Genomic DNA, 16955 nt, shown 5'->3' on the forward strand with positions numbered 1-16955 from the left:
CAAGGAACTGCTTGAAAGTCCAGAGTGACCAATATGATTAAGGGAGTGGAACATATCCCTTCTGAGGAAAGGCTGAGGGACCTGGGTCTCTTCAGCTTGGGGAAGAGAAGGATGATGGGTGACCTCACAAATGCTTATAAATACATAAAGGGAGAGAGCCAAGAGGATGGTGCCAGAGTCTTCTCAATTATGCCCAGTGATTAGGACAAGAGGCAATGGGTATAACCTTGAGCACAGAAGTTTCCATGTAAACATGAGGAGAAATTTTTTTTACTATGTGGGTGACAGAGCACTGGAACAAGCTGTCCAGGGAGGTTGTGGAGTCTCCTTCTCTGGAGATTTTCAAAACCCTCCTGGATGCATTCTTACGTGATCTCCCGTAGGTGACCCTGCTCTGGCAGGGTGTTTTGACTCAATAATCTTTCCAGGTCCCTTCCAAGCCATAATTTTCTGTGATTTCTGTGATTATGTGGATTTTATCTATGTCTGTATTACACAGACACATAGTATGTGTACTATATTTGCAGTTTGTATAGGAAAACACAACCACAGAGTAATAAGCCCAAATATTTCTTGTAGTCAGGCCACAGCAATAAAAAGCTTGTTTTTTCTCAGCACTGACCAGATCCTGGATAAGATCAGCAGCCCTTGCTAAGCCCTTTGTTGACACTTGATATTAATAACCAAGATGCAGTTACAGTTAAAAGGAATAAACTTCAAGCATCCCTGTCCCTCTGGACCATAACACTTGCCATTGTCCATGACTCTCAGAGCGAACAATTCCTTGCCTCCTGTCTGTAATAGTTTTGTATTTGGATGACTGTGATGATGTAAAAGGCCCAACAAAAAAGCCAACAACAGCAACAACAACATGGAAAAGACACATTTTTCTCTTTATTTAAGAAAAAACAACAAAGCACACAAAAAACAGCATCTGAGAAGGATGGAGTTATGCTAACATGCAAAGGATGAATTGGTAAGGGATCAAGAAAGGATTTATTTGTTTATATAAATACATTAGTTGCAGCATTAGCAGAAGTTGTAGATAAGTACAGAGAGTGACAGAATCACAAAAGTTAAAGGAAAATGGGAGGTCTGATTAGGGCTGTGTCCAGTTGGGTTTTGAAAATCTCCAAAGATCCCAAGGCTTCTCCGGCAATCTATTTAATTATTTGATCATCCTCAGAAAAAAAAAAACAAAACAGAAACAACAAACAAAAGACCCCCCAAACCCCCCAAAATAAAACAAAACAAAAGACATTGGATCCAATAACTTTGGAAAAGCGAATGTTTTGCTCTTAGCTGGCTAAGACTGCAGGAGCACAGGGCTGCATTGTACACTGCAGTACAATGCTAAATTTGATCCAGTCTGAAGAATAAGTTTAAAAAGCAGTAATTTTTACTTTAAATTGATGGGATTTTTCAAAATGCAGTGAAATCCATTCTGTACTATTCATTTGTATTTTTCAGCTTGCCAGTAAAAATTGTGCAGAAAAAAGCTCATAATTTGTGGAAATCATTCCCATTCTTGCTTAACATACCATAAGCAATTCAATTCAGACTACAGCTTGTTTTCCTAAACACTATTCTGAAACATCACCCTTGTTTATCATAACTAGTTAGCTCTGCTTAAGAGCAGTATACAATTTGTTTCAAGTTAAACAATAGCTACTGTAATTATTCTTTCTCAAAAGAGTGGGGGGCAGATCAAAAGTATTCTATAGTATCATCAATAACAAACCAGTTCAGGTGGCTCAGTCATGAGAGGCATAACTTGAACATGAACGATAGTATTCATCTAGCCCTGGGGTTTATGCTGACAGACTTACATGGCAGAGTAATATTCTCTGCTCTTTTGCAGAGCAAAGGACTGTATTTCCTATGGAGGCAAAGTCTGAAAAACTAAGTACTAGTAACAGATGTGAGCCTGCTGCAACTACATAATGACATCTCCCATTTGACTTCTGAGGAGCTGCTCATATCACTTGGTGTAAATGTCAAGACTGTGACACTGTTGTTTCAAAACTGACTCCCTCCTTTCCTTGTGAGTTGCTTACCTGTGTTTGCCAAATATGCAGTAAAGTCCTGGATACGGAAGCTTTAAATAGCTTTGGATTTATCCTTTGGAACTACGAATATTTAAGATATATAATTGAGTCTGTGCTATCATCTCTTTGCTTTTCTACAATAGTATTTGGTTAAGCATTCCCTCTGTCCCCCATTCTGTGCTTTTACCACAGATTGAGCGACACCTGAGATGGAAAATACCAGTGCTTTATGACTTTCCTTGCATCTTCCTAATAGTGGAACCAGCTCCTTTGGAGTGCAGAATTGCACCGAGACTGCCTCATCACTCCTGTGGCTCTCCATAGCCCTAAGGAACAATTCTGTCTGTCAGAAGCAGCTGGAAGAGCATGTGCAATTCTGTGTCATCTGTGCCTCATTGTCAGATGTGCATCTTCCTCTCGAGGCTATGAGGAAGGTACCCAGAGCCCATTCTTCTTAATCCTCCATGCCAAGGCTATGCCATAGTGAAGTGGTGAATCTAATATATCAAGGCTGGATCAGGCCTGAGAGGCTCATGCTTGCTCTCAGAGCAGTGCTTCTCAGTGTGCCCACTGCTAGCCAGAGGACAAGCTTGAAAACATAGCCTGAAAGAAAAGACCTGTGGGAGCAGGTTAGAATTACTCAGCTGATGGAAGAGCAGAGTAGCCAGGAGGGCAGGGCAGGAATGCTGCTTCTGCTGCTGACCTCAGGAGAAAGAAGGACTGAGCTCTTCCACAGAAAATTATCTTCTGTGTATTTATTTCAACAATTTCTCTGAACATGCAGTTCCTGTAATATGAGTTCATTCTGGACTGCTTGTTGTCTGTTTAAAGTTAGTTTAGGATAAGATAAAAAAAAATCCTTGAAGGGGAACCTTGGCCTATGAAACAGTCGTCTGCTGCCCCACTTGGGTACATTGCCCAGGGTGGATATATCATTCATGTGCTGTTACTGGGAGATTTCCCCTTGTGGTCTCTTTCTTTTTCAGACTTTTGTTACAAGACATATAGCTGATGATGATACATCTGGGCTGTAAGTATGAGACATCTAATGTTCACATTTAGACAAGGTTTCTTTGCCAGTCATTGACATTTATGAAACTAAAGTTCAATTGTCCCTGAGCAGAAGATTCCGTATTCAAATCCAAATGCTTACCTCAGCTGTGCAGTGATTTCAATAAAAACACTACATCTGGCTCAATTTATCATTCAGTTAAAGACAAAAACAATGAATTAGGGCAAACAAGAACGAAATAATTCAAAATACCAGTGTAAACTGGTGCAATTACTTGCTATTGTTCCTAGGACCTAAATTTCTCTTGGAAATAGGCCAGGTGTAAAAGGCATATAGGAAAAGTCTTTGGCTCATGCAGATTGGTTTGGTCACCCTTCCCATCACTTCTTGTGTACTGATGGTAAACATGTCTGAAATTAGTGAGTTAATGAAATTATTCCCTCCTAAAAAATGATGATAATCATGTTTGTAACACTACAGAAACATGCATTTCTATGAAAAAAAATGTATACTTCCCAGTTAGGCTTTATTACAGATGCATAACACTGTGTGAAATGGATTTCTGTGTGCTGAAAACACGCTGATTAATTTAGAACCATACCTTTGCTGGATGCAAAAGTTAACAAGCAGAATAATATTGCCAGAGGACAGTCCCAGACTGGATGGAACGTATTGGATCTCCCTGGAGAGGTATAAGTATATATAACGCCCTCAAAGAGGGCATTAGGAAAAACGTTCGTTCTCTGGCTTGTTCCCTTCTGAGGGCAAGTAAATCTGTCCGAAGCAGAACTGAACAAAGGAAGAAGGGTTTATTTCCTCAGTCATGATACACAGAGCAGTATGGATAGCTGATGTAAACACTTTAAAAATACAAAAGATGTCTCTTGAATCAATTTTTTTTTCTTCTCTTCCCGCTCAGTGTCAACATTATGTCCATTAACATATGCTTACCTCGCCATATGCCTGACAGCCACCTAAAAGATAAGAATGCTTATCAGGTCACCTCCTGGTGGAGGACACCAAAAGACGAAAAGATAAGGATGACTCATCTTCGGGAAGTCTGGAAATCTGTATGTATCCGGGACTTATGCAAAAAAGGGACCCCTCTTCTTTTTGCTGTATAAAAAACCCTAGGAAAAAAGGAGAAGCAGCAGCTTTCTTCATGACCCCCCCCTTCTCTTGGCACTTCGGCTTCAGCTATGGGACACCAACAGCAGAGGAACGGAGAAGCGGAGAACCCAAAAACAAGCAGGAGCGACGGATCAGCAAATTCGCAGATGACACCAAGCTGGGAGGAAGTGTGGACCAACTCGAAGGCAGGAGGGCTCTGCAGAGGGACCTGGACAGACTAGAGAGCTGGGCCGATTCCAACGGGATGAGGTTCAACAAGGCCAAGTGCCAGGTCCTGCACTTTGGCCACAACAACCCCATGCAGCGCTACAGGCTGGGGACAGAGTGGCTGGAGAGCAGCCAGGCGGAAAGGGACCTGGGAGTCTGCATCGACAAGAAACTGAACATGAGCCAGCAGTGTGCCCAGGTGGCCAAGAAGGCCAATGGCATCCTGGCCTGTATCAAAAACAGCGTCACCAGCAGGTCCAGGGAGGTGATTCTGCCCCTGTACTCAGCGCTGGTTAGGCCACACCTCGAGTACTGTGTCCAGTTCTGGGCCCCTCAGGTTAAGAAGGATGTAGAGGTCCTGGAACAGGTCCAAAGGAGGGCAACCAGGCTGGTGAAGGGACTCGAGCACAGGCCCTATGAGGAGAGGCTGAGAGAGCTGGGGCTGTTCAGCCTGAAGAAGAGGAGGCTCAGGGGAGACCTCATTGCTGTCTACAACTACAACTGAAAGGAGGGAACTGGACTCTTTTCACAGACGACCTTCAACAAGACAAGAGGACACAGTCTTAAGTTGTGCTGGGGGAGGTTTAGGTTAGATATTAGAAAGAATTTCTTCACGGAGAGGGTGATTAGGCTATGGAATGGACTGCCCGGTGAGGTGGTAGATTCTCCGTCCCTGGAGACATTTAAAAAAAGACTGGATGTGGTGCCATGGTCTAGCAACTGCTCCGGTGGGTCAAGGGTTGGACTAGATGATCTCTGAAGTCCCTTCCAACCCGGCTAATTCTATGATTCTATGATTCTATGATTCTATGATCCTTCCCACCCGACTACAGCCTGAGACCAGGTCCAGCGGACGGTGATAACATCTTAATTACCCCCCTTCTTTTCTTTTCTTTTCTTTTCTTTTCTTTTCTTTTCTTTTCTTTTCTTTTCTTTTCTTTTCTTTTCTTTTCTTTTCTTTTCTTTTCTTTTCTTTTCTTTTCTTTTCTTTTCTTTTCTTTTCTTTTCTTTTCTTTTCTTTTCTTTTCTTTCTTTTCTTTTCTTTTCTTTTCTTTTCTTTTCTTTTTCTTTTCTTTTCTTTTCTTTTCTTTTCTTTTCTTTTCTTTCTTTTCTTTTCCTTTCCTTTTCCTTTTCCTTTCCTTTCCTTTCCTTTCCTTTCCTTTCCTTTCCTTTCCTTTCCTTTCCTTTCCTTTCCTTTCCTTTCCTTTCCTTTCCTTTCCTTTCCTTTCCTTTCCTTTCCTTTCCTTTCCTTTCCTTTCCTTTCCTTTCCTTTCCTTTCCTTTCCTTTCCTTTCCTTTCCTTTCCTTTCCTTTCCTTTCCTTTCCTTTCCTTTCCTTTCCTTTCCTTTCCTTTCCTTTCCTTTCCTTTCCTTTCCTTTCCTTTCCTTTCCTTTCCTTTCCTTTCCTTCCTTTCCTTTCCTTTCCTTTCCTTTCCTTTCCTTTCCTTTCCTTTCCTTTTCTTAATGACTCTTCTCTCCAAAGTAGCTAATTCTATAAATCCTAAATAAATCCTGGTAACTTGTTTAAATCATAAAGCCTTGTTACTTTTGTAAATTCATGCGTAGTCTATGAGTAGTGGCTGAATTTTCCTCGCAATCAAAATATAAATAACTCGGATCGTAACAATAGCAATTTCTGCAATTATTCTAGGAACATGAACAAGATGACAAACTGGGGTGAGTAGGCTGTCTCTAACAAGTAATGACTACAATGTTTTGTTAAGTTATAGACAGAATCCAAAAAGATCACATCATCATGGTCAGAAAAAATGCAACAGAAAGACAGGTAAGCAGAGTGAGACTGAAAGAAAAGGGAAAGAATCAGTCTTATACATATTTACAGAAGTGTGCAACAGGACCAAACCTGACATGTACACACACAAAAAAAGAGAAAACCTGAAGTAAAAGAAAGTATGCCCCAACACAAAAAAACCACATGGTTACAATGAGAGACCAGTCCCGTCATTGAAACCATTTGCTTTACATTAACAGAGACATGGCAGTGTGTGAACACCATTTTAAATACGTTTTATTCACTGCTTTCAAACAGCAGCTCAGCATCTGTAGTGGTATTGGCTATTTATGGTTTGTTTCCCACTGTGATGAAGTGACAGAGATCATGTGTTGTTTTATGTAAAACTGGTAATTTTAAATAGAAAAATTATTGCTTATTATTTCTTTATATGTAGCCTTTCAGAGAAAGACCCAGTGTTTCTTGCTTCTTCTTTATCTGAGGAGTTTAAGCTAACCAAGCACTCTTTAGAGTATATAGTGACTTTTAAAATGCAAATCAATTAAACTGGTAGATGTGTCTCAAATCATGTAAAATTATCTGAAATGTGTTTTTGAGGATTTCCTCCACATTAGCACCCTCTGGCACATGCTGCCTGTTTGCAGTAGGTGTTGACTGAGTATGTAAGAGAGGGGCAGATGTGCAAGAGTGGCTGTGTTCTGTTATCTGTTTTTTAATAAAAGAAAGGGAAAAACTTCCTGAGAAATGCAGAACTGATCTAAACTTGTTTGAATTTTTTGCTGGGTTTTGTTGTTTTGTTTTCATCAGCAATAGAGGCTTAAATTCCAATAGAAATTACTGTCTCAAATTTGCTCCAGTTTAAGGCTAATGAAGGTCCTAGCAAATGGTCCCTTGTGTTAGAAACTGGTCAGTGTGCAAGTCTTGGAAGAAAAAGGCTGTGGGACCTTGAGGTATGGTAGGGTTTGCATCAGGTTAGGGAACTGTGAACACTGAATATATACATAACTGTATGTATAGATTCTGTGAGATACGTTCCTCTAAGCAGAACATTTTGGGGTTCATCCAGATGGAGACCACAAATAGTTTCCTATAAAATAAGGTACAGATGCTGAGGTGTGCCTGATACATCTCTGTGCACACTCATATGTATGTACGTGTGTGTACATGTGTGTACATACATAGAGATCATGCAGCCAGACAAGACTGAAGATGCAGCTACAAACACATAGAAACAAAATATATCTGTTCTCTTTTATCTACAGATTGAGCTAATTTGCTGACTGCCCCTACTATTTGGCTATTCTTTTGCCTAATCATTTCAGGTTTGTTTGCCTTCTACTTCTATGTGCTTCACACTTAATTTACAAGTGGCTAAAAGCCAGTTCTTCTGAGAACTTAGTCCCTTTGCACACGTTCTCAATTATTTATGCCATTATTCAACAGTGAATCTATTGTTCTTCTGCCTTGTCTGCAATGAATCCTTATTTCCTCTGTGTGAGGAGTCTTCTCTGTTACACAAGGATGGTCCTTTTTTTGCAATAGCTGGTTTCAAATTACAAAAAAATCTAGACAGTTTCTGTAGGTGATGTGTTAAAGAGCTCTTTTTTGGAGCACATAACTACAGTGCAGTGGGCAGAGTAATAAACTTCACAGAAAAGAACTTATGTGGTGGAACAGTGTGACTGATTCCTCATCAAGCTGTGAACATTTACTGAACAGTTTATTCAGTGAAACTTGTGAAACTTATCCTTAAGGCAGAAAGCAGTGCAAATCCCAGTTTTTTAGAGGTAGAAATGTGACGTGAATGAGTACTGCCCTGCACTATTTTCTTTTACCTGTCTGCACTCTCTTTTTTTGCTTATCCTCATAATTTTCTTCACAACTGACTAGATCTCTAGCTTTTTCACTTCTTTTTAATTAACATTTTTCCTTTTTCTTGGCTTGCAACTTTCAAGCTTCATTTGACACAAGGTTATTCTGGCCATGCTTACGAGTAGGAAATCTTGTTACAGATCATTTATGATGCTTCTGAAATCACTCTTTCTCGGAAGTGTCTACTGATGTTTTTACTTGATCCTGTTCAACTTTCATCTCTACACCTTTTGCTCCGTTTTAAACTGTAGAATATTCATTTTAGCTTGTGTATTACAACATCTCATTTGATTATTCTATTTAAACATCTCCATTCTGACTCCTCTCTTTCAAGCACTGTTTTCTTCCTAGTCTTCAGACAACTTTCTTCATCTGCTTTTTTTGGCTTTTATTATAATTACCATAAAATTTCCTCTTTGTCTTTAAACCATTTGTGGAAATTATCTGCTCTTTTAAAGCTGAGTCCTTATTTACCTAAACAATTATCCCTCCTTCTATGCTCCTCACACAAAGATTTTAAAAAAATAGAGATACAATATTTATGTTCTACTGCAGAATGTTGAAATTCACCTTAGGGAACTTTAGCAAGGAATACTGATAAAGATGGGAGGAGATGTGACAGGATGATATAAATGAGCACAAACAGTACTTTAAAACACAAAGTCTTTCCTTCCGTGTGTGATTTTCATTTGAAGAGCTTTCAGTAGTGGTTGTCTAATAATTTTTGGCAGTGAATTTTCTATTTTATGTTTTTTCCTTGAGTATAACTTCTATCATTAAGTCTCCACATAAAACATCCTGTTCCTGCAGTTATTAGGAAGTTAAGTGAATCTTAAATAGGTAAAGCTGAAAGGTAAAGGTAAAGCTCCATCTGTCCACAGCCACCAAGAATTCTTGGCTCATCATGTATATGCAAATTCGTAAAAAAAAAAACCCCACAAAAAAAAGTTCAACTTTAATGCGCCTAACTCTCCTTTTCAGAGGTCCCAGTTTACTTACTGTGACATGCAGATGAATGAAACTGGTGTGGGTGAGGGTGTATGTGCTAAGTAATTCTGTTTATATGTAGAACTTCACCCAGTGTTAAAATTTTTGAGCCAAAATTGTTTTCTAAGGTTAAGAAGGCATTAATATTGATGCTGTGAAAGCATATGATAAATTCCTGTCCATTGCATAGAAATAATAAACTTGCCATTGTAGGCTCAGCCTCAATTTTCCTTCTGTAAGCATTTGCATATTAGCTACTGAAAATATGATGCTGAGAAGCTTGTAAAATTATGATATAGAAAAAGGATGAAAGTGTAGCTTTTGTCCTTAGTAATTAAAATAACAAGGTTCTTTTGTAGCACTAGACTAGTGCTATATTTTCTCCCTAGTTATTTAAGAATATCAGCTATCAAAGCAGGCAATTAAATGGCTGTTCTGATTTACCTATGATCTGGATAAAAATGCTAATCATACATTTTCTTCAACTACAATAAAAAGAAAGCTGCATGCAAGGAACCTTGGGATTCCTGCATTTTAGGCTCATCAGGAAGACAAGCTGACTGAAGAAATTGACACTAGCTGTTCAGATGAATTATATAAACTGCCCGGGTTTTATGCATCTTCTGTTATATAAGCTTCTGCTTTCTGAATGCAGTTCAGTCTGGTTTCCTTGAAGCTGGAGGGAGAAAATATTCATTTGAGAGAGCAATATAGAAGACCTTAGCAATGTATAAGTCAATGAAACACTAATTCCTTAAAATGCAAACAAAACTCCTGAAAAGTCAGCCAGAAATTGGTGGGAAAGAGTGGTGGTGTATTCTAATAATTTGCTATAAAGACATGGAAAAATAGCATACCCAGCACCCATACTTGCCAGAAATCTCTCTTCGGACAAAGAAACAGAAAAGTTGTCTGTTGAGCTAACACATTGTGCAATCAAGGTTTCACAACCAGAATTACTCCATGCCATTTGGGAAGTGATTAAGTTTTGGCTGAATATATCTGACTATTGTAGAAACCTATGCTAAGAAATGAAGCTTCTCTGGTTATATTACCAGTCTCCATTGATTATCAAAATCACTTTTAAATTTTCAGTGAAGTTGAAAATGGGACCCTCAATCTTGCAGCTAAGTTTCCACAGAAAGAGAAAAGAGAAGAGAGAAAAGGCACCAATTAGGGTGCTTTAGGCTCTGAATCAGCCTTATAGCTGTTATGGGTAGATCTCAGCAGTTTCTAAGACCTGCCTCTACTTAAGAGTGTATTAAAATGCTGTTTGCATTCTGCCTGCCAGAAAGAGATCAAGCTGAGTTTCCTTCCGCTCCCACTCCTTTTCCTGTGATTTACAGGTGGCATAAGTACTCAGAAAGGTCCTTTGGTTTGTACAGTTGGAGGCTTACACAGTTTTGGTTCTTCCTCACAACAGAGAAAGTTTTGGAACTCCCAATGCACTCTAGCCCACACTTCTGAGTTTATTTACACTTCTGAGTTTACAGTTTGTGTCTTCAGCACAGATTTTTACATTATCCATTGATATCAGTCCAATAAAGCTGATGAAAATCAGAGTTCCAGCAGGAAACAGGTATCACTATTCCAGATATCACTGACTATGGGAGCATATTACATTTATAGATGGGGCAGAGAACTGTGACTGACAACAGTATTGAAATCCTAAACTATTTCCTAAATATTTTCCTTTCTAAGGAAGAAAAAGGCAGTAGTTCACAACTAATGCACAGTTAGTCTATGATTCTTGTTACAAGTGCTTACAATAAAAATCCAGCTACTTCAGAGCATGTATCAAGGCAAAACTTCCAATCAAATGCTGTTGAAACTAATAATTTCTTTGCTCCCTTTGAAAAGCAGATTTGGGCACTCAGTTTCACTCCAGTATTACCATAGTTATTCAGTAGCAACTGAGTTTGAAAATTCTTTAGTCCTGATTCTAACCTCACTTGTAAAATCACAAACTAAGAGTAAGTTAACAGATGGGTTAATTAATTTGAGACATTTAATTAATTTATCTGAAAAAAAACCTCAGGGTTTACTCCTCTGAGTGACACATGTAGACAAAGATTGGATGAAGATAGCTATCATTCTTGAGTTAAAGGAGACCGAGATATAATGATTTCTTTAATGTTTGAGCTTAAAAATGCAGAGTCTCAGATCAGATTCACTGGCAGGTCAGCCATGTTTGCCTCTTAAGGCAGCACCTCCTCTTAGAAGAACTAGGCAGAGAGGTACTCACAGTGCCCCCCACTACAAGCAACTAAACACTACAAGACTTGAAATAAATATATTTATAAAGTGTAGTAGAATGGGTTTACAGAGATTTCAGAGATGTCAGAGAGGATATTTTTAGGCTCAAAATGTTATTTGTGGTTACTATCTGAGGCTTAGAGTTTACTACTTGTTGAATGTGACCCACAGATGGTGCCAGCAGATCACAGATAACCATATTGAGTCAGAGCTGGGATCATCATTAGTTGTTGTCAGGTGATTTTGTCCCACCTCCCTGATAAGCAAAAGGGCATATTAGTGTGTTGGTCAGACGGAATTCTCCTAATGGAAATTTGTAAATGGCTATGAATAGCGGATGTTGTTTTGAGCACTTGTTACCTGTTTTGGAGCACAATTAGCACAGTAACCAGCTGAGTGGCATGCGACTAAAAGGTTGGAAGAGGGCATTCCAAAAGCAAAATCCTACTTCCCATAAGAAGTAAAGCTATGCTCTGTCTAAAGTTTGCTGTTTTGACAGCAAACCTACACTATTATAGTAGAAATCCACAGACAAGCTTGGAACAATATTCTGCGGCATAAAAGGTGTAAGGAATATTTGAATCTCTAACATCCGTAGCTTCTGATGTGTTAGGTGAATGGACTAATCTTCTCACCAATGAAACCACAAGAACTGTATTCTACTACGCTGAACTGATGGAACATTTAATCACAACATTCATTGTAGAGAAACAATAATGTTGGTGGAGGCTTGCACTCTGAGTTTATTTCTTTCAAAACATGTGCAGTAGTGCTCAGATGCTTTGCGTAGACAGGAGAAAAATCTGAGGGGAATCTGATATTGTAGTTTGAAGTAGAAAGTTGTGACTTGAGGCATCAAACATGATTTTGAGATGTTACTGCCTCTTTCAACAGAGTACAAGGACATGTTAAAGTGCCCTGTTGCAAGCAGGACAAATGGGTTGATAATTAGATCTTGCTGAGTGTCAAATAAGATTAGACGCTTGATTTTAACCTGTCTGTGGATTCTGAGTGATGTTACTAGTTTATCATGAATAAATGAGCCCACATGAATTCTATATTGACTTTGAATTCATTCAACTGCATTTATGGTTCTCTCCTCCCTTCAGAGTTCTATGCACTCTTACTGTTATATTTTGTTTAGATTTATATTTATGAATTTGTAGATTTGTTTATCAGACGTCAAAAAATGCTCCTTTGAGTAGTCTGTTAACATGCTGTCACTTCAGATTGTTGACAGAAAATATGAAGCTGTGATAGGCCACTTTGCCAAAATCTTATGTTTCAAAAGTAACTGTTCCATGGCGGATCACCACTGACATTGCCAACAAACTAAGGTGGACTGAGAGATAACAAAGTATAATAAATTCCAAAATGTTAGGTACTCAGCACTTCTCTCGGGTGTAAAATCTGTTGACTTTTCAATAAACTTTGTTTTTACCTATGACGTACAAAATATGGGTAGCAGTTCTGTTTTCTGGGAATTTTGAGTGTTGTGATACCATATGTAGAAGTTTAAACTAAACAGATTCAGACTGATAGGTATCCATAAGTCTTTTCAAATGCAAGCTTTGAATTTATCCTTGTGATCAAATCTAATTGTACCGAAGGACGTTCCTTTCCAAATTTTGCTTCAATATAGCCATTGTTTTGTTGGAAATGGACTGTGAATCTCCAGTGATTTACCATGGCATTGTGCCCTGGTCCTCTATTGCAACACTAATGCTATTGGGCTCCTGTTACCAGTTACTTGTGCTTCATTTAACGTAGGTATGTTTTCACTGACTCAACAGAATTAATTTACTCAAGCAGTTTACCTCTTTCCTAAAGAATCTGTACACATTACCCAGTAGTGTGTTTTGTCTTCAAAAGCAACTTTTTTTTTTCTTTTATTAGGGTAGATTATTTGCTCATAATTTGTCCCAGAGTTTGTGGGATTATCAAAGCAAATGCTAAGTAAGATTTTGGACTATAGGTTTTTTGGACTTTGTATACACAAAGTTTTTTAAAATGCATTCAGGAAACACAGGTTTGAGATACTTGTGAATTTTAAGAAAAGGTTTTTCAAAGTACAAAATATACAATAATACACAGTGCTATACAAAATTACCTATATGTGTTAGTTTGAAGAAGGGGGTACATAGGGCTTGTGATGAAAAAAATTCCATTTTGGAAACAGATATATTGCTTTCTCATTGTAAGATAATTAGCAAATTCGCATGCTGCAGAACACTGACTGATTTAAAGAAAGACACATGGCTCTGATAAGCCAAAATAAGTCTATATTAATTAAAATTTCAATCCTAAGTATGCTGTCCCTGAAAGCAAATGAATTTAATTCTGAAGATTAATATCTTCACCAGCCTTGCTGTCTATGAGTTATTGTGCATTGAATCATGACAGCCCTTACGATTGTTATAAAAGCTTGAAAGATTGCTAAAGAACTATTTTCCTCCATGAAAATTTATGTTCCCGCAGTATATTCTGTGGGTAAACAACAACTTCTGGCAGCTTCCAGCTTTCCATGGGTTAAATCTTAAATCAGTTCTGCAGTCTGCAAACTCTGGCATCTGCCTGACAGTGAGAATGCCTTTTTGGAACTGTTTTTCAGACTCATCATGACTTTTTTCCTAATCCTTTTCTGCAGGACTCACTTTCTGAAGTATTATGCCTCTTGCAATGCATAGTAGTTTCTGCTCCTCTTTCTGATTCAGTTCCACCACAAAGAACAGCTTACTACTCAGCTATAATAATAATAGCTGTTAAATTGGCCTAGCTGTTATCTTGCCCTCTGTAATGCATGAGACACATAGAGGAGCTGAAACATCTGCTAGGTTGAAAGCTATTGCCTAAACTGATTCATTCCTGCTTGTGAACAGATGGGAGGTAGCTCCTGCCCTGATTCATGCGGTAAACATTAACACAGACTGGCTGGTATTAGTATTAAATTATGATTAAAACTTATTAAAGTCATGATCTTACTTGCCAATGTATACAGTTTGCAATGAGTGTAAGAACTACACTAGCTGGAGAGAAACTAAGCAGACTGTTCATCTTCACGGGCCACTTTGATTAGGAGAACAAGCGTTACACATGAAAATAACATTTCTTTTCTGTAGGAAATACTGAGGCTACCAGAGCAGAAGGAGGCAGATTTCTTTATAGTTGATTAATTGCTAGGAGCCTGAGCCTTGCTTTGGCTGTGTAGCAGTTGCTGGCTATCTGTAGGTGGCTATTAGATCAGAAACTGCCGTAAAACTCTAGAATAGCAACGACATTGAAACCCAGGGTGGCTTGTTTACCAGGCATGTCTGGTTGCAGTTGCATCCGACGGCCGATGGGAGCTGCAGTTCCAGAGGGGAAAGGCTACAGCTGCAAGGTCACCGTGACACTTCTGGCACAGACACCAAAAGCAAAGTAGAAGTCAGAGGGCAAAAAGAAGTGATTAGAAAATGGCTTAACATTGAAGCGATGATGCGTCCCCTGCTGCCACAGGAGGAAGTTTCTCTTACTGTGGAACTCTAACAAGGCATTGTGCATGTAATATGCTGCTGACTGTAAAGTCAGGTAGGGAAAATATGGTCGTGATATGGAAGAGCATCCTTTTAGCTTCTTGTTACAGAGGACCCGAGAGAGAAAGAATTCTCTTCGGCACCTGTAACGTGCACATAATGCATTGTGTATAACATCAGTTTCTGCTAAACAGTTGGTGAGCTTTAATTCCAGTGGAAATAGACATGCCGTGAGGATGTGAGCAGTAATGAAATAATTTTTCAAAGAATCCATCTGTTTCATGTATTCTAAAATATCTTTATAAAAAAGCAGATACTTTCAAAGAATTCTTTGGTTTGCAGTTGTAACTGTGCAAAAGCTCATTGATTTCATGGTATGAAATACCTTGTTTTTCTAGAAGCAGACTATAAGGTTGTTCAGGTAACTGAGTGCTTTATGCAAAACTCATGAAACATGGTATAATATTTCTCATTTACATCACTGAGGGAGGGCATCTGTGGCTGTAACTGTTCTATTCTGGGACATAAAAGATGTATTATTAAGATGTATATGAAGAAAGTAAAATACTCCTTATAATTATCCCTTCAAAATCTGAAATGATATCTGTCTCATCTTTTACATTTCTTTTACTGAAGACCAAAAAAAAAAAGTTCATTAAAACAATTCCTGTGAGTAGATAATTTTGTAAATTATTTGCAACTATTAAAGGAAATTACTCCATTGTGACAGTGGTAATAATACAAATAAAAATACCTGTTGACACAGAAACATTAACACAGTTAACAAATGAAGAAAAAATGCAGTTTCTCTGGATTAATAATTTCAATTTCTATTTTATTTTGCTGTTGCTATTACAGAAGACATTTTTATTGTTGGTATTTTACAGGTGTACAAAGGTGGCATCTCTCAGTATCAACAACCCATCTGCCAATCCCACCTGGATTACTGTGTATTGTATGTTCCTTAAAACTACAGGTTGAGATCAAGCGGAAACTGTAAGAAGAATTTTTTGCTGCTTTCTTGCAGTTCTGTGCTCACTGGTGTAATACCAGGCAATTGTGGTTTAATTAAAGGCTTCTTCAGTTTCTTTCAGTCTTTCTGGCTAATTTTGGAACGTGCTATTTCCTAATCCTTCTTTCAGTTCATTTATAACAATCCAATTAGATGCATATACTGTCAGACTTGCAGATGTCTTGCCTTTCTTGTGTATTTGAAAGACTCTGCCTTGTAGATGAGAAATGAGCCTTTTTTCAGAGAGTCATTTACTACGCAACAGGTTCTACTTTTAGTTTATTCCTGTATAAATGGATTCCAATGCAAAGAACCTGAACTTTGAAACATCAGAGGCAGTTACAAGCTCCAAATCTTTTGTTTAGTAGATGGAGGCATATTAATTTTTATTATTTTCTCATGCTGCTTGTACTAGAGTAAAACTGATAGGTCCACTAGGAAAATAATTTATGATCTCAGAATCTCCAATCTTCATTTATCTTACCTCTTTTGGGGAAAGTGGGGATTTATCAATTTCACACACAATTTTATTCTATAATTTCTCAGGTTTTGTTTGGTTTTTTAAAAATTCTTTTTGTTTCATTGGTTTGGTTTTGGTATGCGTGTGGTTTTTTGTTGGTTTTTTTTTTTGGTTTTTTGTTTTTTGTTGTTGTTTAGGGTTTTCTTGTTTGTTTTTGCTTTTTTTTTTTTTTTTTTTTTTTTTGGTTTTTTTTGGGGGGTGTTGTTTTTTTTTTCCACTTTTGGTTCCAGAATTGACATCCAGCAGGCTTTCCTTTTGTATTTTTGGAAGTAGATGTAAATTATTTACACAGTAGCTACTTGCGAATTAATTACACAGTAATAACACAGCATATCTTGTTTAGAAGCATATTTGAAAAGGTAAATTTTTAGTCATTTAAGATTTGAATGCAGTTAGAATGAACTAGGTTATTAACAAGTGAGAAAAATACATGATGCCGAAGGTTAGAACATCCTTAGGTATTTAAATTTCTTCTGAGAAATGATATATTTTCTCAGTCACCTTAGTGGACAACCTCAGTCATGTTTACCTTAAGCACCACCAAATGCAATATATATCTGAGTTCCTACAATATTAGCTTAAGGGAGAGGTTTTTAATGTGTTTGGATTAGAAAAAACCAGGATGCTATGTGGCTATGTGCTTGTGC

The 16955-nt window shown here is 38.0% G+C and overlaps 1 protein-coding gene across 1 annotated transcript in view; it reads left to right on the plus strand.

The window, feature by feature from the left end:
* The window catches only part of PRRC1 (proline rich coiled-coil 1), an 81023-nt gene extending 65159 nt beyond the window's left edge, over positions 1 to 15864 (plus strand). Inside the window, exon 9 of the mRNA XM_030467269.1 lies at positions 15664 to 15864. Within this exon, the coding sequence (XP_030323129.1) occupies positions 15664 to 15744 (81 nt within the window). The 3' untranslated portion in view covers positions 15745 to 15864. The remainder of the gene's footprint in view (positions 1 to 15663) is intronic.
* The last annotated feature ends 1091 nt before the right edge of the window (positions 15865 to 16955 follow it).

The sequence above is a fragment of the Calypte anna genome, chromosome Z (genome assembly GCF_003957555.1).
Source record: "Calypte anna isolate BGI_N300 chromosome Z, bCalAnn1_v1.p, whole genome shotgun sequence".
NCBI lineage: Eukaryota > Metazoa > Chordata > Aves > Apodiformes > Trochilidae > Calypte > Calypte anna.